We start from the raw sequence: 21,972 nt of genomic DNA, 5'->3' as shown, positions 1-21,972 counted from the left end.
CAAAGTCAATTTTGCTGAGTGGCAAAGGATGCCCTGGGGAGTGGATGGGCTCCCTGGTCCAGAAAGCAAAAGCACATGTGCATGAGCAGCACCCGTGTTAGGAGGCAGTGCTGTCAAGTGGCTTTGTAGGGTGGTTAGAGGGCAGTGTTTTTCCCCTCTTGCTTCTATTACCATGGGAACGTGGGTTCTGCCATAACTCGGAGAGGGGACACCATCCCGCCAGGACTATGCTGAAGCCTAAAAATGCCTGACCCTGCTATGCTTTGGAGCCTGGCCCAGTATCCATGCATTGCTGAGGTAACTGGTGAGATCAGTGGCCCATCAAGTCTGGTTGGTACCCCAGCCCCCCTTTTTCTCCCTACCCAAATGGGTTCAGGCTGTGCCACTGCTACTCTATGGGTGCAGTGTTACACTCCTAGGAGCAAAGTGGGAAGTCCTTGTGAGTCACAAGAGCCTCACTACCCCCGCTCAACTGTTCAAGGAGTGGGGGTTGTTAGAGCCCCATCCTTCTGCCACTGAAGTCAATGGCAAAACTTGTATTGGCGCTGTTGGGAGCGGGATCTGGCCTATCCCAGAGTGATTCATAACAGGGCTTAACACCCTTTAGAACCCATTGGGCTGTGAGCTCCTGCACATGTGTGTGAGAGAGGTGGAGGAAGGAATGCTGTAGTCTGCTCATCTCACGCAACACCTGCCTCAGCCCTTAAGGACAAACTAATCAGGGGACCAGGTTATTCCCTCTTCCCCACTGGAAACTCTGTCCTGAATACTGAGGTAGCTCCACCACATCCTCACTGCTGTTCTTTAACAGCAGCAGCGACCCCTCTCTCCTCCCCGTGGAGCAACAAATGCCAGAAACTGCAGCTCCCTCTCACATCCCTCCTGGATCGGGCAGCTGGCTTGGCCATGAGAAAGTCTTTGGTTCTTTTGGAAGTAAACTAAAAACTTAGTGTTTTTACAACTCTGGTGTGGTTCCCGCCTGTCTGACTTGTGTTGACTTCTGTAACACTGGCAATAAACCATTCAAAGTGACTTTCCCATGAGCCCTGCCTCTTGCATCTCTCTTGTGTGGTGACTCTTTCATCTGCCTGATATGAGCAGGGTCCTCACTGCAGGACTGTCCCCAGGATCCTTAGAGCTGCAGCAGGAGAGCAGTATCTGGCTCCCCTTCTGTTACTAGCCCCTGCTAGCTGTTGCTGGGCTTGGCTGCAGTGGGTTGCACAAGTACTGAGGTACAAAGCACACAGCGCTCCATGGCCACATTTAATATTTTAATGTTTGTTTAAATAAATTTATTTTAAACACTTGAGATCAATTGTACAGGAGCTGCCTGGCTCTATTGTAGATGTGACCAGAGCCACCTGTCTCCTTGGTCACTGACACATCCATCCATGTTCAAACACACACAGCAATAACTCTGAGACACACATTCCTGCTTCATCATGGTAGATATCAGCTGTGGACAGTACAAGGCAAGTCCTCCTGCACCCCATGGCAGGGGGGAAGGCAGAGGGGAGTGCTCATAGGTCCAGCCACCTCGTGGCTACTCAGAGGTATAACACGAAGGAGGCGTAACTCCCTGTTTTGTAGCCCTCCATGGGCTACTGAATGCTCTGTCTCCTGTTGTTGTGAGAAGGGAGAGCTCCCTCTTCATGCCCTCTCCACCTGTCACAGTGAGATCAACCCAGTGGGGTTACAAATACAGAGTTAGGAAACAGAAATGGAAAAAAAACCAGAGATGCTAAATTCTAGACCAACACTTATTCCCATCTTCCCTCTCACATAACAGCATGGCCCCCAGTGCACTCCCTGCTCAGGCAGTGGTGAGACAGCTGGGATGGGGTGCTCCTCACGCTTGTGTGCTGATACAAGCCACACCAGGGTAGGGTGGTCAGGACTCAGATGGGTAGATTCCCCTTCTTGGCTCCTCCTCATGCTGGCAGAGTGGCCCTCTCAGCTGCTATGTGCCCTGGGCTGTGCAGACCCTCCTCTAGCCCTCTGGGAGGGGTCTGACAACTAGCACCTGGTGAGGATTTCCAGGGGGCAGGACGAGTGACTACAGGGCTCTAGGCACAGGGGGTGCACACAAGCGCTTCCTAGGAACATACCCATGGGGTGTGGTCAAACAGAGGCTCTTCCTCTCCTGTAAGCTGCTGCTCAGGCAGGGCACAGGCTCTCACCCATCCTAACCACTGCCAAGGAGCCCAGTCCTGCCCCTTCCCTCCACACTTGCATTTGGGCCCTTGCCCACATCAGTGCAGTAGAGCAAGGCCAGCACTAATGGGAGGCCGCCAAGCAAAGTGACCCGGGGCCTGCTGCTCCGAGGCACTGGGCAGGTGCACACCATGCGCTCAGCCCCTCGGCACAGCAAAGCCCCTTCCCCCCATGGTGCTGCCTCACCACTGCTGCTGTCGCTGCCAGGCCAAGTGGAGGCCTGTGGGCAGGGAAAGGCTAGAACTGGAGGTTTGGCTCAATCTTTGCTTTTGCCAAGGATGGTAGCAGAGTGGGCCCTGCTCTACCCCAGCCAGGCTGGCTGCTTAAAGCCAGCCCAGCCTCTCCACTTTACACAGCCCCAAAAGCAGGGCTGCGACAGCCCCAGCATTGGCCAACCGTGCGGTTTGGAGGAGGGGCCTCCAGAGCAAATCCACAAGCATTTACAGGCAGAGCTGAAAAGCCTGGTGCTGTGGCTGAGAGGTGTAATGGACTCCCCATCGCTGCAGACTGGCATGGGGGGAAGCCCACCACATGCTGAACTGGCCCCTAATATGGTTTGGGCTCCAACAGAGAGGAGGCCTAACGGTAGCCCAGGGCTGGCATGGCATCACCTACTACAGTGGTTCTGAAACTGTGATTCATGGAGGTGCATCTGCTACCACAAGGAAGCGTTATTCAGGCAGCAGGTGCTGAACTGTGCATTAGCGGGAGCCCAGGGCAAGCCGCTATTGGCCTGGTTTTCAGCAAGGCCAGGCGCCCACAACTCCATGTGAAGCTTAGCACTGCTGAGGAAAGGCCCTTTGGGTTCCCAGCTGAGTAGGGAAGCCAGCATTGCCCACCTTGCAGTAGAGGTCCCCTGGGAAGGTGACCCCAGGCGAGTCCCAAGTGGGTGCAGGGCAAAGCACAACGGGGTGGGGAAGGTGTGTAACCCTGTACAGATGGCACAGATAAGCTCCTAAATGGGGAAAGCAGCAGCTGGTTCCTGTAAAGTCACCCACTTTGCATCTCTGCTCCCACTGCACCTATCCCCAGGAACAGTCACCACGCACAGAGCAGCAGCCTCCAGCAAGTTCTCCCAGCTCCCTTCCTCAAACGCTGAGCTCAGTCCCACAGGGTCACCAACAGACATTCCATTCCCAAAGAAGCAAAGGCCCCATTTTCAGGGTGGCTGAGCACCCAGGGATCCCACTGATTTCAAACTGGTGTCACAAGGTGCTCAGCCTCTCTGAAAAGCAGGCTGCCCGGAGCCTGCTGCTGAGAGTAGCAGAACCACACAACAAGTGACCCCCTAGCTGAATCTGTATGTTCAATCCACAGACAACTTGGGCTCTAAAAGGATGAGCCCACCCCTGCCGCCTGAGCTGAGACCTGGAAATTGGGAGCCTGCTCTGTTAGCTAAGTAGCAGGAAGAGACAAACCTCTATGTGTGGTCTTGCCGCTACGAAGAGGCAAAGAGCCACTCTGGTTTACAGGGGCAAGAGAGAGCAGCAATCAAAATGAAAATCTAAAGAGAGAAGGAAAAACAGAAGTCAAAAAGAGCAGGAGAGAAAGAACGGAAAGAAAAGAACTAGCAGCATGGCCTGAGGAGCCCTAGGCAGATGGGCACCTGCCTCCTTAAAGGTGACTGGCAAAAGGGGAGGGGGCAAATTAGAGCTGTTCTGTGCTTTGTTTCCAGCTGGGTAAAGAAGGCTTGAAAGGGTTGGGTTGGTTTTTGTAAAGAGTGGGTTTTTTTGAACTAGAAATCCAGCTCTTGTCTAGGCTGGCAGTCCCAAGGGTGTCTGGTGATGTCATCACGTCACAGCTTCTCCAGACAGGAAGACTTGAGCAATTGAGGGAGAAAAGGGCATAACAGTCAGACTGCTGAAACTGCCAGAGGTTTCTTTCTTAAACTTAATACCCACCCAACTCCAATGCCTAATTAACTCTTGGTTAAAAGAGTGTGTCTTTGTTAAAGTTTCCACTTCCCAACCTCTTCAATTGAGGCGCTAAAGGCAGAATAAACCCCCAGAGATCTCCCAGAAGTCCTCCAGCAAAATCAGAGATCAGCCACAACATTCCTGATGTTTCTAGTGTAAACAAAAACCCAGTGCATCCTTTTTCTATATATATGAACACTAAAGAAATAATGTCCTTCTTTATATACCTCACCAAGCTGGAAAGGGCACAAGCTCATAAGAAGAGCCATAATGGGTCAGACCAATGGTCCATCTAGCCCATTATGTCTTCCAACAGTGGCCAGTACCAGATGTTTCAGAGGGAATGAACAGAACAGGTAATCGAGTGATCCATCCCCTGTCACCCACTCCCACCTTCTGGCAATAAGAGGCTAGGGCCACCCAGAGCATGGGGTTACAGCCCTGATCATTTTTTAAAACCCTCTGCAGGTCACCTTTAAGGATTGGTCCACTGTGTGAAGCCGTCTGAGAACACCTGACATATTGGGGTCCCAGTCTCTGCTTCCTAGTTAAAGGTGCTAACTGATGAGGAGTGCATCCCTTGTGCAAATACGTTTAGAGAGAGAGAGAGAGAGACTGTAGTGACTGGCCCCTACAAATGCCTCATATCAACAGAGCAGGGAACCATCTCCCACCAAGAACTGAAAAGGAAGAGAGTGTTTGGTGTCAGGGAGGAGTCTGGTCCCACACAGCCCACCTGTAAGTTGGGGTAGTGGAAGGTTAATAACCCCCATCCCTATCGCCCCTCCACCACCTCAGTTTAAATCCTTCCCTCACAACCAGCTCTGGAAAGCTTTCTTCAAAGGGCCCTGTGCAGAGTCCTCAAATGAAGGTGGTTTTCATGATGTGGGATCTTGGGAGGTGGGTTGCTGGAGAAGGGGTATCAGAGTCATGATTCATTAGCTCTCTCAGGAAAAAAGATCTCCCGGCACCTCCTGACTGTGTCCTGGGGAGACTGGATACTGTGGCCCACTGTCCGGGGGTCATCATAAATTTCATAATCATTCCCTCCCTGTAGGGGGAAAAGAAAACAAGGAGAAGGGTAGTAATCACAACCATAACCCCCTCTCTAGCTATAGCTTGCTTTATCTTACACAACCTCCAATGCACTGGAGACTCTGTAGAAGGGTCATTCATCTGCCACTAAAATGCAGCCACCTCTGCAGCTGAAGGGGAACGTGGCATCTCATAACAGGCTACTAGCATTTGCTTGAAACACCCGCCTCGCGTGGTTAGCAGGTTTTGATCCTGCTGAGAAAAGGTTCCATGGGGTTTGCTGATTCAATGAAGCAAGTGGCTCATTGCCCCATGTGGCTCTGAGGAGGTGGGAGCGGTAGGGTGAATGTGAAAAATCGGGACAGGGAGTGGGGAGTAATAGGAGTCTAGGTAAGAAAAAGACCCAAAAATCCCTATAAAATCGGGACATCTGGTCACCCTAGGGAGTGGCTCTAGGGAGAGAGAGGATTAGGGTCTGGGCTGAGGTGCTACTGTCAAATCTGTAGTGGGAACGGAGCTAATTTTTATCATCTTGCTGCTGCCAACAAAGCCAAATGCAAAGCCTGAGAAACAGGGGAATATGGGTTGCTGCAGCGTGTGAACTGTGCTAATGGAGTAGGTGGGAAAGGTCCCTGCTTACACTGCTGTTCTGCAGCTATAACACTGTGGAGCAGTTTAGGAGAGGAAGTGAAGAATACCACATCCATCTGAAATGATGGGAGAATTTTAGAGCAGTACAATGTAGTTACCCACACCGGAGCTTGGCTAACACCCATCCCCCTACGTTGGTGGGGATGCCCGAGTCAGTTTATTGCAACAGGTAAGGATCATCCTGTAACTGACTCCAGAGAGTAGGCAAAACCGTTCCTGTTTACACTGAAAAGCCTCTGCGGAAGTGGGCGAGGTTTTGGTTTACATCTCATTGGTTACATGGCACCTTCAGCAGCATAGCCCTTCCCAGACCTGTGCTGGGCCACCAGGTCAGCAATGACTCAGAAGGAAGAGCGCCACCTGCTGAATCCCCAACACCACTTCTTACAGCACTCACCCCACCCCGGAGATGCAAGTTCTGCTGGGACTGCAGCCTGCTATGGTACAGTTTCAGGCACTCATTTGCACTAGAGACCCCCCCCTCTCCCCACTAGAGGGCAGTCTTGCTTGATACCAATTCCAAAGGGAGTTAGGTGAAGTCCCTATAGCTGGAGAAGGATCCCCTGCCCTCTCCTCCGAGAGGCTGCCAGCCTAGAGGTGAGAAAGGCCCCTCCGCCCCCGGTATACTCACCGGGGTTGTCTCGTTCCCGAAGAAGTGGATGGTGTCGAACTGCTCGTCGTTGAGGATGTCGAGGCAGTAGCGCTTGTCCCAGCCCTCAGGGAAGACATCAAAGCTGATCATACCACCTGCCAGCAGGAGGGAGGTTGTTAGGCGAGCAGGCTGGTGTTGGAAGGGTGTGGGGTGAATTCCAGACCTCGCTACCCTGGGGCAGAGGGGAATGTCTGTCCATGTGGTCCAGGCAGGCGCCAGCCCAGCCATGGTGATCGAGTCTCTAATGCATATCAGGATGACAGCAGCTGCTGTTTCTATGGCAATGGGCTGTGATGGCATCATCAAGGCCCTTGTGATTCCAGCCAAGGGCACAAGCAGGAACCAGTGAGGCTGGTGTGGGCGGGGGGAGGTCCTGCTTTGTTCCAGAGAAATCTGCCAGAGGTACTGTACCAGAGTGGTCTGTCCCCTTTCAGGTGTAGTGGGATCTGGGGCTAGCCAACCCTGTTCCATGACATGGCCCCTTTAAAGAACAGCTCTTTAAGGAGGCAGCAGAGAAGCTGGGGGATGGGGGCCAGGTGTTAGTCAGGGCACTACCTCCTGATCCAGGATAAAACCCAGCTGTTGGCTGAGATGGGTGGAAGAAGAGAGACTGGAGCGAGCTTGGATCCCAGCAGGCAGGAGAACTTGACTCTGTGCACAGCCCATGGAGGAGCTGTGGAATCCCTTGGCCAGAGGAATGGTGCTGAGACACCAGGGTAAGAGAAGGCTTCAGGAAAAGACTCCCCAAGGGAGCCAGAACAGAGGTGGGCAAACTACGGCCTGCGGGCCACATCCGGCCTGTGGGACCGTCCTGCCTGGCCCCTGAGTTCCCAGCCAGGGAGGCTAGCCCCCAACCCCTCCCCTGCAGCCACGCTGACGCGCGGGCTGCACTCTAGGCAGCGGAGCTGCGCACTCCTGCCAATCAGAGCGGCAGCGTGTCTGGCTCTGGCCGGTGCGGCAGCCAGACATGCTGCTCTGCATGCTCTGCTCGGCATGGTAAGTCATAAGTGGGCCGGGGGGTTGTATAAGGGGCAAGGGGTCCCGGGGGGGAGTCAAGGGATGGGGGTGGTTGAATGGGGTGGAGGTTCTGGGGAGTGGTGGTCAGGGGACAGGGAACAGGGGAGGTTGGATAGGTGTGGAGTCCAAGGGGGTGGTCCCGGGCGGGGGTTCCTGGGAGAGGGAAGTTAGGGGACAAGGAACTAGGGGGGGTTGGATGGGGGAAGTTCTGAGGGGGACAGTCAGGGAGTGAGAAGTGGGAGGGGGCAGATAGGGGGAAGGGGCCAGGCTGTTTGGGGAGGCACAGCCTTCCCTACCCGGCCCTCCATCTAGTTTTGCAACCCCAATGTGGCCCTCAGGCCAAAAAGTTTGCCCACTCTGAGCCAGAAGCTGCTGTGGGAGTGACAGAGCTCCCTGGCACCAAATTAACTGGAGGGGGCATGGGCGGCAGGTTATATATTTGTGTGGGGCCCGGGCCCCAGCAATATTCAGGGCTGGGCGCCCTGCTCCAGCAATAGTTGGAGCTGGGTCTCTTCCCGCCCCGCCCCCCCCCCCCCCCGGTCCTGCCTGGATCAGCCCCGGCCACCGGTCTCCCCCCGCCGCCGCGACCCTGCTTGGAGCAGGTCCCAGCCCCCGCCTGCCACCCCCCCTCCGCGTGTTCCCCCCCCTCCGCCGCGTTGTGTTGCGTCCCTGCCTGACAGAACGCAGCGCGCCTCTCCCCTGCCTGCTGCCCGGAGGGCTCCCAGCAGATTTGCTGTCTGCTGCCCCAGGGTCCTAGTGCCCGCAAGGCAGGCTGCCCTTACCCTGAGCCTCTCCAACCCCAAACCCTCAGCCCCAGCCAGAGCCCTCATTCCCCCCGCACCATAATCCTCAGCCCCAGCCCTGAGCATCCCCACATCATGAACCCCTCATCCCCCTGCACCCTAATCCTCAGCCCCAGCCAGAGCCCTCATCCCCTGCACCCTAATCCTCAGCCCCAGCCAGAGCCCTCATCCCCTGCACCCTAATCCTCAGCCCCAGCCCTGAGCGCCCCCACATCATGAACCCCTCATCCCCCCGCACCCTAATCCTCAGCCCCAGCCCTGAGCGCCCCCACATCATGAACCCCTCATCCACAGCCCTCACCCCACACTCCAAACCTCTGCCCTAGCCCTGAGCCCCCTCCTGCATCATGAACCCCTCATCCACAGCCCTCACCCACAGCCCAACCCTCTTCCCTAGCCCTGAGCCCCCTCCTGCATCATGTACCCCTCATCCTCAGCCCCACAGTCCTCACCCTGCACTCCCTCCTATCCCCAAACTCCCTCCCCCTTCCCACACACCCCTTCCCAACCCCAAACTCCATCCCAAAGCCTGCACCCTTCACCTCCTCCTGCACACCCACCCCCTTCCCCAGCCCAGAGCCTGCACCCTGCACCCTTCCTGCACCCTAATCCCCAGCCCAGGATCTGCACCCCAGACCTCCCCCGCCGAGCCCCCTCCCAGAGCCTTAGGCAGGTGGGGGCGGAGTTGGGGGGGGCGGAGTTGGGGGCGGGTTCTGGGCCCCACCAAAATTTTTACAAACTTGCCACCCATGGGAGGGGGAACTGGGAACCTAAAGGCCTAGAGGGAGGGTGAAACTGGAAACCGCAAGAGGAAAGGGCTTGGGCCTGAAAGGGCCAAAGGAGACTATTTCCTAAAGCCTTAACTGAAACCCAGGAAGGGGAATGTTACTGCAAGTATTCTGGGCTGCGACCAAGTTCTTGGAAGAACTAGGAGGGAACTAAGGGTTGGGCGCCTGCAGGGCCATGAGGGGGCGTGCTCTGGGACAGGCCCCTGCCACAGTACTTCCATGGCCCCATCCTCACAGTAACCAAGTCCCTCACAACTCCTCTACCTCACAGGGGTGTTGAGAAAAGTGCTAGCATCCCCTTTTACACAGGGGAGCTGTGGCAAAGAGACACTAAAACAACAAGGAGTCCTGAGGCACCTTAAAGACTTAAGATTTATTTGGACATAAGCTTTGGTTTTTTACCCAAGAAAGCTTATGCCCAAATAAATGTTAGTCTTTAAAGTACCACCGGACTCTTGTTACAGACTAACACCGCTACCCCCGATACTTGACAGAGACACTAAGTGACTTGCTTGAAGGTCCCACAGAAAGCCTGGGGCAGACTAGGAATTGAACCCAGGTCTCCTAAATTCAAGGCTAGAGCCCTACCCATAATCCTTCCCTTTAATACATCCATATGTATTTAGGTATGGAAAATATTGTGTCAGCATGCTCTGTCTCTAAGCAGAGCTGGGCAGTGAGAGGGGCTCCTGGCACTGGCAGGGCTAGAAGAACAAATGCAGAGGGAACAATGGATGGGCACTCAAGGACAGTGAGTTCTGTCTTGTTGTTGTTCAGTGGTGTGAGCGGGGGACTTGGTGCCAGGAGCTCCTGAGGCCTTCTGCCAGCTCTGTGCAAAACCCCTTTCAGGAGGAGTCCTTAATTTGTGCCTCCCCACTTTTCGGTACTCCAATCCTTTATGCCTTATTTTTTGAGGGGCTGAGCCCCCGCAGCTCCCATTATCTTCTGTGCTCACTTACAATCCTAGCCTACTGCTGGCAGCTTACCAAAGTCATAGGAGAAAGGACCATTGTTCTGTTCTTGTTCCATGTGCATTTGAGGAGAACAGGACTGCAATGCCTTTGCCCTTCTCTGCTATGACAAATGGTCTGTGCCAATGCTGGCAGGGATCACGAGATGTTCTTACTGGGGCAGCAAAAGAGGATGCTGCCTAGAAATGCAGGCTCGTTGGAGTGCAGAGTGTCGGGAATTCTGAATTACACACAAAGTGGACAATGAGGTGCCACCTCCACCATGCCCCCCCATCTCTCATCTCCACTACACTCCTAGTAATGGGCTTTCCTTTTGAGGGGAGCCTTCCATTTTCAGTCATGCCTACCTTCCCTGCTGAATGGCTTTAAAGAATTCAGCCCTGTCACTCACTCAGCCTGATGGGTCTTTCCAGTGAAGTGGAAGGTCAAGAGTGCTCCTCTCCTGCTGTGCTCCTCGAGAATGGCTGGGGGCTGAGCACTCCTGAAAATCTGGCCATTAAACTGCAGTTTCACTCTGATAAGTGACTGCATAAAATGGCATCACGGGCTCCACATTTACAGCCTCAGTGGCTCCAGATGCAGCTTTTCCTTCTAAATGGAGTAAAGGCAGTTTTCCTAACAGTCACCCCTGCAAACACAAACACAACCTGGGAGCTCAGACTCAGGCTGGGCTCTTCCACTCTCCTGCACCAGTGGATTCAGTGGGATTACGTAGGTGGGACTGAAGGTAGAATTTGGCTCCGCAGTTGGAACTCAGTTAGCAATCCTGTTGCTGCTGTTTGAAATGGAACAAATTCAAGCTCTCTCTCCCATATCTGTGCTGGCTCAGTACAGCTAACAGGAGTAAAATATAGTTAAAAGTTAGTGTGTCACCAGCACATCTGAGTGATACCAGGGAAGCAGATCTACGGTTTTTGTACCACAATCACACTTTAAATAGGAAACAAGGTTTGAGATCTCTCCCCAGGGATGAACATGGGGAGTACACCTCCCAGGGATCTCCACAGGGAGTACACCTCTGCCATTCACTCAAGCAGATGATCTACCACTTTTAAGCAGGAAGCAGCTTGGCATCCTTCCCATCCAAGATCCCTACAGAAAATTCATCTCACACAGGGAAACCCCCCAGTAGCTGTGATGCACTCTGCTCACCTCGAGAGAACCGTAGGCCTTTGCCAGCAAACTCCCTCTGCAGGGCTGCCACAAACTTCTCTCGGATCCTCTCTTTCTGCAGATGGGACGAACAGAAGGACAGCAGGTTTTGAATAACTTATTCTTGATAGGCCTCATTCCATTGACTGTCTAGATTCACCTGCAGGCCTTGCAAGCCTCTCTCTCTGCATCACCAGGTTAGTTTCTCTGCTCTGATCCCAGTTTCCAGGCCCAAATTTCCTTGTTACCCTAGCAGCAAGTACAACCTCTTTCCTCTGTCTCCTGTGCTGAGCACCTAGGACAACTGCTGGGGGGACAAGGGGGATATTCAGCATGGGCTGTGGGGATTCAAAATGGACTCTGCTTTCATGCTACTTTAATTGCTCCCTGTATATGATCCCTCCCCCGGACAAGACTCACACTGCTGTAGCCAGCCCACATTAGCCTTGGTCATGTCAGGATGGTCCAGGTCAGCTGTTGAGCAACCCCAAACCAAGCCCCCCCCCCCCCATTAGCTGATGCATTTCACCATCAACGTTACTCCCCCTTGGAGGTTCAGAGGCCCAGTTCAGGACCCAAAGTCCATAGTTCCCCACTTATATATCTGCCTTCATATCTTGATGTAGTCTGACCCCTTCTGCTCTTGAGGAGGGTAGAAAGAAGCCACCATAGATAGGTTGTTTCAGGCAGTATTTGCCAGGATCTCAGAGCTCTGTTTAGGAGACTGGTCCTGTTCTGGAAGGCCCACTGAGGAGACACCTACTCTGTTTGGGCTGGGGAATTGGGCTTTAGCAAAGCTTTTGATATGGTCTTCTACAGTATTCTTGCCAGCAAGTTAAAGAAGTATGGATTGGATGAATGTACTATAACATGGATAGAAAGCTGGCTAGATTGTCAGGCTCAACGGGTAGTGATCAACGGCTCAGTGTCTAGTTGGCAGCCAATATCAAGCGGAGTGCCCCAGGGGTCAGTCCTGGGGCCAGTTTTGTTCAACATCTTTATTAATGAGCTGGATGATGGGATGAATTGCACCCTCAGCAAGTTCGCAGATTACACTAAGCTGGGGGCAGAGGTAGATATGCTGGAGGGTAGGGATAGGGTCCAGAGTGACCTAGACAAATTGGAGAATTTGGACCAAAAGCAATCTGATCAGGTTCAACAAGGACAAATGCAGAGTCCTGCACTTAAGAAGGAAGAATCCCATGCATCGCTACAGGCAGGGGACCGACTGGCTAAGCAGCAGTTCTGCAGAAAAGGACCTGGACGAGAAACTGGATATGAGTCAGCAGTGTGCCCTTGTTGACAAGAAGGCCAATGGCATATTGGGCTGTATTAGTAGGAGCATTGCCAGCAGATCGAGGGAAGTGATTATTCCCCTCTATTTGACACTGGTGAGGCCACACCTGGAGTATTGTGTCCAGTTTTGGTCCCCTCACTACAGAAGGGATGTGGACAAATTGGAGAGAGTCCAGCAGAGGGCAACAAAAATGATTAGGGGGCTGGGGAACATGACTTACTAGGAGAGGCTGAGGGAACTAGGGTTATTTAGTCTGCAGAAGAAAAGAGTGAGGGGGGGATTTGATGGCAGCCTTTAACTACCTGAAGGGGGGTTCCAAAGGAGATGGAGCTGGCTGTTCTCAGTGGTGGCAGATGACAGAACAAGAAGCAATGGTCTTAAGTACCGTATTGTTCCGAGTATAGGCCGCTCCTGATTATAAGCCGCACCCTTAAAGTTTGGTGCTATTTTAAAAAAATTAAATTTTTAACTTTTTTTTAACTTAAAGAAAATCTCAGCCGCGGCCGGGACTCAGAGGGCTCTGGGCTGTCTGCCGCGGCGGGGAGCCCAGAGCCCTTTCAATCCCAGCCGCGGCGGGGAGCCCAGAGCCCTTTCAATCCCAGCCGCGGCGGGGAGCCCAGAGGGCTCTAGGCTGCCCGCCACGGCGGGGAGCCCAGAGCTCTTTAAATCCCAGCCGCGGCGGGGAATCAGAGGGCTCCGGGCTGCCCGCCACGGCGGGGAGCCCAGAACCCTTTAAATCCCAGCCGCGGCGGGGAATCAGAGTGCTCTGGGCTGCCCGCCGCGGTGGGGAGCCCAGAGCCCTTTAAATCCCAGCCGCGGCCGGGACTCAGAGGGCTCTAGGCTGCCCGCTGCGGCGGGGAGCCCAGAGCCCTTTAAATCCCAGCCGTGGCGGGGAATCAGAGGGCTCCGGGCTGCCCGCCGCGGCGGGCAGCCCCGAGCGCTCTGATTCCCCGCTGCGGCTGGGATTGAAAGTATTTTTATTGGGTTTTTTTTGGCAAGATCCCGCTTATAGGCCGCACCCCTAATTTAAAGACTTAAATTAGGGGGGAAAAGTGCGGCCTATACTCGGGACAATACGGTATCAGTGGAGTAGGACTAGGTTGGATATTAGGAAACACTATTTCACTAGGAGGATGGTGAAGCTAGTTACGTAGGGAGGTGGTGGAATCTCCATCCTTAGAGGTTTTTAAGGCCCAGTTTGACAAAGCCCTGGCTGGGATGATTTAGTTGGGAATAGGTTCTGCTTTGACAGGGGGTTGGACTAGATGACCTCCTGAGGTCTCTTCCAACCCTGATATTCTATGAATGGGACATGATGTCAGTTGACACTGCTGCTAGGCTGTGACTGGAGATGGGCCCTGAGCTGTAAGTTCACTACCTAAATTGGGGGCTGCTGGCTTTGCAGTTCTGGTCTAAGACCATCTCTAGTCATAGCAGTGAAGAAACACCATTGAAAACGAGAGACTCTTCTTGGGACACCTTCTCCAGCACAATATTGTACATAGGGAGCCTGCACCCCTACTTGGTAAGTGGCAGCAGATGAGGTCAGTTCTTTTATCTCATCTACATGTTTCCCATCCTTATCACAGCCTCAGTCTCCAGAGCTTATACAGGCAAGCCCGCAGGCACCAACACAGTCATTGGCATGGATAATACCATGTGCTGTGGTATTACATGGCCAGAAATGGTCAATGCCCCACAACTTAATGCTCAGTCATGGAGGAGGGGAGGGTGGATCTTGGCCAGTTACCTTGTCCAGCTCGGAGAATTCTATTCGCTCCTCCAGGGTGCAGCTTCGGCCAATGGGAGAGATGTTCAGCATTCCGTTGCGGAATTCTATGAAAGTCCCGCTGTGTGTGTGTAGATGTCCAGGTTTTTGTTTTTTTTACAATTGGAAGGGAAAGAGAGAAGGAGCCATTAAAATAGGAGTGGCTTAAAATGTGTAACATAAGGAATGTCTGTAGGGACACTAGGTAGGCTAAAAATGACAACAGGATTATTCTCATGCTTCAGGTATCAAGTGCTCACGCTCTAAGCCCAGAAATAAGCAACTCTCCACTTTTGCCGCTACAGCGCAGCAAGGCACATCACTGGGATATTAACCACAGCCAAGCTTAGCTGATACACAGTTGAGGGGAGTTGCCCCAGAATGACAGGATGTCTTTAGAGAGAAGGAAACATGTCAACCCAATCTAGTCCAGAGCTCAGGGGGAGGGAGCAGTGTCTTGGAAGCTTAGATAATGCGAGAGCAAAGCTTATCTTGTGGTTAAGGCACTGAGACTCAAGTAATGTGGGTTCAATTCTTAGCTCTGCCATGGACTGTGTGTGATACTGGGCAAATCACAATCTTTGTGCCCCATCTGTAAGAAGGGGATAACAGTACTTCCACTCTTCCATCCCCTGGTTTGTCTACTTAGATTATCAACTCTTTAGAACAGAGACTGTCTCTTAAATTGTGCATTTGCAATGCCCAGCACAGCAGGACTCTGCTCTTGGGTGGGGCCTCTAGGTGCTATCAAAATACCGATAATGAGGCCAAGAACAAAGCCAGTGGATCTGCAATTCTAAATGAGAGAGTGACGTCCAGCTGCCTGGATCTGAATGGTACAGAAACAGCAGTTGGGTAGGAGAGGATCATTACCGTTTCTTGGGCAGCTTCAGGAGGGCCATGTAGTTGAGACAGAAGTTGATCAGCTCCTGCAAAAGCTCCTCCCCCAGGTGATTCTGAATAGCCTGTGGGGGCAGGGGGAAGAAAAGGTTAGAGGTCAGATGAAGCCAAGGCTACCATCAACTTGCCACAAAGCACATGGGCTACAAAAGCCATCCAAGATGCCCACTATGGTGATGACTGGACAGAAGGAGTAAGGTGGCTTTGATAGGTGCTGGGGGGATTGGAACTGGCAGACCTCTGGATGGTGGCATATGGCTGGTTCCATCTGGTGCTGATGGAACTGAAGATGGACTTGGTGGAGGAGAGAGGGAAAGAGAGCCCCTGTGGCTTGGTGGGAGACATAGCAAGTGAGCTAGGCCTACCTGTTTGGCGAGCAGCTGCCCATTCTTGTACTGCACAGTCCCATTTTCCGCAAAGACGTAATCAAACTTGTCGATGACTGTGGGGAATGGGGGTGTGGGGCAGGGGAGAGCAAGGTGGGGAAGGGAGATGAAGGCGAGAGAAAAAACATTAGCACAACCTCGTCCACCACTTGGAGACGGAGCAGTGCGGAGTGATGGACGTTGGCTGGATTCAGAGCTCTTTGAGCCTTTACTCCATGGCCGTAGGCTGAGCAAACAGGCCTTGAGCCTCACAGCTCCCTGGATGTTATGCACATTTTACACACGGGGAACAGAGGCACAGAAAGGGGAAGTGACCTGCCCAAAGTCCTGCAGTGAATCAGTGGCAGAGTTCAGATTAGAGCTGAGGAATGCCAGACTCCCAGCCATGTGCTCATTCTCCGAGAGCATCCTGCCTCCACCCCTTCCCATCCCCATCCTCAGCAATGCACTTAGTGGTTATCTAACCCTAGCTTCTCCTCCAGCAATAAACAGATTGTTCCTGACCCTGTAATTAACTTCATGCTCCCTTGAGCCATGATTTGTGTCACCAGGCAGCCTCTCTTTGCTAAGGAGCTAGAAAGAGGATTTCAGAACTTTGCTGTAGATTTTATGCTATTAGAAAAGGGGGAAAGGAAAGAGAGAGGACAGGACATCTGTCCCTTCCCGTGTCTTTCCTTCTCATCCAAGCACTCTGCCCAATCTCCCACTGCTATGCAGGACCTTCAGACCTCCAAAACACAGAGCATGTCCAAGCATGGGAGAGAGTTCGTGCACATTCCCTTTCCATTTACTCGGGCTGTCAGTGGGCTGTGGAGCTAATGGAGGTTACAGCTGATCAGACCTGAAGATGATAGGACTATATTTCTCATGGAGGTGGGTAAGAGGAGAAGGTAAACTCTAAATGGGCCTCTCTCTATCCTCCCATGCTCTTTGCAGGCCCATGACAGCTAAAGCACATGCTGCAACTGCTGGAGCTGAAGACTCTACTCACGGGCTCCATGGCTCAGGCACAGAGGAAGGCACAAACATGGTTGGTTACATGTGCACCTCTGCTCTGTTACAGAGATCAGTTCTGCTGATGTGGATAACTGCAGTTCTAGCTGCCGACTGAGCTGCTCCTGCTCTCAATGGCAACATTTCTGTTGGCTCCAGTGACTTCAATGAGAGTGGAGCAGGCCCTTAGGTAAAACTGCTCCGCTTCCCTTAGGTAAGAGCGGCTGCCTGGGGGCGACTCTAAGCTCAGTAGCACGAGTGGCAATGGTAGCAGTGCAAGCTCTCTGTGGGTATGATTTTTATCATCTCTGTGGGTAGAATCAAACTCAGTGTTCAGGTGTCTACAGCTGCATGTAATTACCAACAGCAGACAAGGCAAACTACCTCCCTCTTGCGCACTCCTGTCCCTGTTCTTTTATTAGTTGTCCCCCGCAATTAGTGGGTTTCTGAGGTCCTGTAGATCCTCCCCTTTAGGCTGGGGGGGGGATCCGTTAGCATGGGGCGGGCTTCCGCCCGCCCCGTTTCCCAGAAACCCAATAGATACATTCACATATAGAGAGAGTGAGGGAGGGAGAGAGAAATAAGATGAAAAAGAATTCAGTTCACTATACAGTTTCAGTTTGCACCAGTGGGAAATCCAGTTGAAATATATCCCTGCAAAGGAGAGTAGCCTGCCCCCCCCCCTCTCTCTCTCCCCCTCTGTTTCCCCCACCTCTTCCCACACTCTCCTGATCTGGGGTAAGGGGAGCGTCTCACCTTCATCCCCTTCCCCCAGCTGCTCAGCTATCTTGGAGTAGTCAGAGCCTCCCACCACGCCGATCTGGACTCTTTCACGCAGCTCCTGAAGGAACTTGTCCACTTCGGGCTCAATTTTCTAGAGGGGCAGGAGCGAGAGGGCAGGTCAGAATATAGCCAGAGTAATGGACAAGCTCTGGTCCCACTTACAGCAGGGCCTCCAACGGAAGGCCATTCCCAGCCAGTAGTGACTGGTCCTTGACAGCGTTTCCCTGCTTGGTGAGCACCTCTTTAGTCCAGGGCAGGGGGGTGCATTGGAATTGTGAATAGCTGCATGACCCCAGATCTGTCCATCATCCCCTCCCCCTGCAGATGGGCTTCCATGGCTCTGAACGAAGTGGCAAGGGATTCTTTTAAAGCCACCTGCCTTCTCTCTGCTCTCACAGCGGCTTCTGTGAGGGGGATGTGGGAGCTGCTCACACATGGAGCTGCAGGCAGCATCCCATCAACCCACACTTCTCTTCTTTGCTTCTGCAGCGTTCAGCTCAGCCCTGGCAGCATGTGAGGCCTAGTCCCACGGCGATACGAATGGGTGCTGTCATCTTCCCAAGCCCAGCAGCACACAGTCATCTGGGGGGGAATGGGAACAGGAAGGGGGTACCACCAGGGCATGGAGGAAAAAATACACTGGAAGGGGTGGAAAAATGATATGGAGGAAAGAAACAGTAAAGGACTGGTGGAGGGGGAAGAGACACACAAGGAAAGGAGTGCGTGTGTATCCCCCCCACACTTGTGAGGAATTATTAGTAAATTGGCACCCCATTCCCCCATGTCCTGTCATTCCATGTCTTTCCCCTCGCCCTGACACACACAGGGGTAACATACACCCTTTTCTGTATTTAACTAAGGGGGTGGGAGGTGCCTATCCATCAATAATCCCTCACAAGTGGGAGAGATCCTACCCAGAACATTTGGGAACTGGGCAGAGAAGTGTGCTGAGGGATGGCTACCCCTGGGGACAAACCAAACTGCGTCACAGAATTCACTGTAAGGGGAGCTGGAGATGAAGCCATGACAGCAGGGTCCATAACAAGTCTCATAAGAGGTGGCAGTCAGGGGCCTGCTCTTGCTCCCTTCCCCTCCCACGGAAGGGTTGCCCCATTACTGCCTAATCCCATTAACAGAACGCCAGCTGAAGCAGCATAGGTCCCATCAAGCCTTTAACAGCCCCCTGCAGGTCTGGCCAGAGTAGTCCCAAGCCATGCTGCTGCAGGAGAGGCTAGGTGTCTCACTGTGGTAGGGTTGGGCTACATGTGTATGCCAGGAGCAGACTCTGCCACCACCCTTCTGTTTTATCTTCCCAAGATAAAGGTAGTTTGCTAAGGCTGGAGGGCTGACTCCACCCAGCAACAGCGCTCTTTGGCCTGGGGACTTGTGTTCTCCTGTATCACTCTCTGACTGATGGGGTGATCTCCTACAGAATAACTAGCTTTAAAGGTTAGCATCTTTAATCACATGGATACTTTGCCCTCTTGTGCAGCACCTTCATGTGAAGATCCCAGAGAGCCTGACATGACAAACACGATTCTAGCCTCACAAGCTATTTGCAAGGTAGGGAAGTGTTACTGGTTTGTACCTATAGATCATGTCTCCACTAGAGAACTGAGCTGATGGGATGATGCTGGTCTAGACACAAACATTTCAACATGTCCATTCAGCATTGCATCCACACTGGTGCTGTTCTAAGCCACTTCCCCTGCAATGTCTTCTGGGTACCTATCCCACAGTTCCCAGCTCAGCTGCCAGCAGCAGTGGATTCTAGGAGATCTCAAAAGGTCACCAGTGGACTGTGGGCCAGTAGGGAGAGGACTATGTGGTCTGCTCTGGTGCTGTCCACACTGCTATCAAACCAATACACGCTGAAATGATTCAGGGTAAATCCAATATTGTGCCCTGCTTAAAGCAAGTCATTTCTATTGGATAAACAGAGGCCCTCATCATGGGCCCCATTATGCTGGGCTTGCGCATCATGTGTGTGTACACACTAGGCTAATCCAAATGCATTTGGCTCACAGGTAAGCCATTGAGAGCACTTACGTGTTGTGGGCCCAACAGGTTTTACAAGCATGCAAGGGGGCCACACAGATCTTGGTAAGGCCCTTTAGTGTAGACAAGGCCATAACATACAGATGGGTAAACTCAGTCCCATAGTGGACAAGGTCACAGTAAAAGAACAGGGACATGGAGTTAGTCTGTGTGTGTGCAAGAGGCCTTCACTCTGCAGTGGGGCTCAGAACGGTTTATATGTAGATGCAGGGCCAGGGGCAGCACTTCATCCTGGAGTGGCTAAGGATGAAGGGATGTGGAGTACAGGTGGGATTACACTGGAAGAGCCAGATGCTTCTAGGCTTGGCCAGCTAGGCCCACCAGACCTGTTCTTGTTCCTTGCAAGGCTCCAGCATCCAGACTGTGAGGAGAAAGCAGGTCTCTCCCCTTTCCCTGCTTCTAATACTGAGCAGATGCTGTAAACTGGTTATTGCATAACAAACATACAGCAGGCAGCAACTGAAAGGAACTTTGACATTAATCAGAGATTTGTTTTCTATTTCCCCAAAAGCCAAAAAAACTAGGATGCAGGGAGGAGATTTAACCCCAAAAGATATGTCTATGCTGCAATTAAAAACCTGTGGCTGGCTGGTGCAAACTGACTTGGGCTCAAGGGGTTCGGGCTAAGGGTCTGTTTAACTGCAGTGTAGATGTTTGGGCTAGAGAAAGTGGTAGGGTCCCAGTCCAGAGATCGGGCAGCCTGAATGTCTACACCGCAACTTAAACAGCCCCTTAGTTGGAGCCCTGCGAGTCTGAGGCAGTTGGCATGAATCAGCCCAGGGTGTCTAACTGCAGTGTAGACATACCCAGTCCCTAAGAGGCTGTTAGACCCTGTCATCTAGCCTGTTCTTGTCTCTAGGTGATGTAAAGATTTTGTCCCAGATATAACCAAAAAGGTGCCCCTACGTGGGCTGTGGGAGGGGCAAATGTGCAGGTCACTAGGATGGTGGCCAGATCTCCTTTATCAAATATTACCAGAACAACTCTGTGTGTCCAGCCAGCTGGGCTGACACCTTGGGATGGCTGCCTATGAAAGGAGCATTATGGTTTAAGGTAAGGCTGAGAGACATCAGTCTGCAGCACAATATAAGCATACTGAATTGGCGGCTTTGAGAAACCTCTGCTTGGGGGGAGGCCTGGGATGGGAATAGCAGGGGATGCAGCACGTTCAGATCATGGCGCATTGGAAGAACAGTGTGGGAGGATGCAGGGATAGCAAAGGTCGTAGCAGGGCAGGAGTGAGAGCACTGGCAGCGCTATGCATGTCAATCTAGGACAGGAACAGCAACAGGAGGACATTAGCAGAGCTAGGGGATCAGGAATGAAAGAGTAGGGGCTGCTGCAGGTCAGAGTGGTGCATTCGTAGAGCTGCATGAGAGGAAGCTTGTCCAGCCCCTGCCCAGGCCCATCTGCCCCTCACTTTTAGAAGCAATACATGCTCTCCATGTTAAATCACTCTACAACACAGAAAAGCTACAGTTAAATCCGAAGGGCCAAGGCAAAGAGAATCCCTGGTGCCAAATGGTTACGTGGCCTTGCACAGACTCCTTCTTCCACCCACGGGGTATTTCATAGAAAGGCAGAGTAGGGCTCCAGACCTGCTAGAACAAGGCCCTGAGCTCGCACAACTGGGCTCCAACCACGGCAGCACTGGCTGGGGAGCGTTAGCATCCCTGGCGGTCCTACTCCCTCTAGCCAGCCACTGCCAGGCGGGGCTTAGGCGGCCTGTTGCCCAGAGGAGGAGATGCCGCAGGAGGCAGGTGGTGGCTTCCTCAGTGGAGGGCGGCAGGGGCTGGGAGTCCGGGCTCCCCCCTCGCTAGATCCGACAGGCTCCGAGCTGGGCCATACGGCGCCTCTGCGCGGGTCCAGCGCGGGGCACCGGGCACCGGGCAGGGACTCCGCTCCCGAGCCCCCTGCGCGCGCCGCACCCGGGGCGGGACGGGACGGACACCTCCCCGGCCGGCTCCTTTCCTGCTCAAGGGCGGGCGCGGGGCGCGGGGCCCGGGCAGGCCGCAGCCCCGGGGCAGGAGGGAGGGGCCCGCGCGCGGGTACCTGGCGAGCCGGCGTGAGGGTCCCATCCACGTCGAAGAGGCAGAGGACGCGCTCCCGGCTCGGCGGCTCGCTGCCAGCCATCGCTGCGGCCCCGGCCGAGCCCCGCGCTGCAGAAGGCGCGCAGGGAGGGCGGGTCGGAGGCGTCGCCCCGTCCGGGCCAATCGCGGCGCACGGGCGGGATGGGATCCGGGGGCGGGGGCACAAGCCTGGCAGCACGTACACCCCGGGCCTGCAGCAGCCGCCGCCTCCCTGCAGCCCCTCGGCGGAGTCCGCTGCGGCCGCCAAGGGAAGGTAGCAACCTCCTGCCCGTGCAGGGCGGCCACAAGGGGCGCGGGATCGCGGCCAGCCCGGCCAGGAGCCCTGGGGGAGGAGGGACGATAAGGCTGCCAGGGCCTCCTGCTTCCCGGGCGCCTCTCCTGCCGAAGGCTCCCAGCAGCTCAGAGACCGTGGGACGTGTTTTATCCTCGCTCGCTACACAGTGGAGCCCCCTTTTCCCCTCCCCCCCCGGCTTGGGTGGAATGGCAGGAGAAAATAAG

General features: G+C 53.6%; 1 protein-coding gene across 2 annotated transcripts; it reads right to left on the bottom strand.

Annotated features, from left to right (window-relative positions):
• Nucleotides 1-1,262: 1,262 nt before the first annotated feature.
• On the bottom strand, nucleotides 1,263-21,550 carry PMM1 (phosphomannomutase 1). 2 transcript variants are annotated; one of them, XM_044984031.1, is made up of 9 exons: nucleotides 21,437-21,541; nucleotides 17,706-17,908; nucleotides 17,300-17,417; nucleotides 15,530-15,606; nucleotides 15,138-15,229; nucleotides 14,247-14,346; nucleotides 11,200-11,275; nucleotides 6,448-6,563; nucleotides 1,263-5,181 (listed from the first exon to the last, which is right to left on the bottom strand). In XM_044984031.1, exons 2-9 carry the CDS (start codon nucleotides 17,760-17,762, stop codon nucleotides 5,059-5,061), a joined length of 759 nt encoding a protein of 252 aa, XP_044839966.1. In that variant the 5' UTR covers nucleotides 17,763-17,908; nucleotides 21,437-21,541; the 3' UTR covers nucleotides 1,263-5,058. The 2 variants fall into 2 exon arrangements, with proteins under 2 accessions (XP_044839966.1, XP_044839957.1); XM_044984022.1 differs by lacking the exon at nucleotides 17,706-17,908 and having other exon boundaries at nucleotides 21,437-21,550.
• Nucleotides 21,551-21,972: the final 422 nt, after the last annotated feature.

Source organism: Mauremys mutica, chromosome 1 (genome assembly GCF_020497125.1).
Source record: "Mauremys mutica isolate MM-2020 ecotype Southern chromosome 1, ASM2049712v1, whole genome shotgun sequence".
Classification (NCBI taxonomy): Eukaryota; Metazoa; Chordata; order Testudines; family Geoemydidae; genus Mauremys; species Mauremys mutica.
The sequence above is the reverse complement of the archived record's forward strand: the minus strand, read 5'-3'. Positions and strand labels throughout refer to the sequence as shown.

Bases quoted from the DNA above. Each gene is read 5' to 3' on its own strand.
- PMM1 (XM_044984022.1), bottom strand. From the start codon at position 21,517: ATGGCTGGCAGCGAGCCGCCGAGCCGGGAGCGCGTCCTCTGCCTCTTC. The intron at 17,418-21,436 runs GTACCCGCGCGC...CTGCCCCTCTAG, and splicing joins CCCTCACGCCGGCTCGCCAG to AAAATTGAGCCCGAAGTGGA. The intron at 15,230-15,529 runs GTAGGCCTAGCT...CTGCCCCCACAG, and splicing joins GGCAGCTGCTCGCCAAACAG to GCTATTCAGAATCACCTGGG.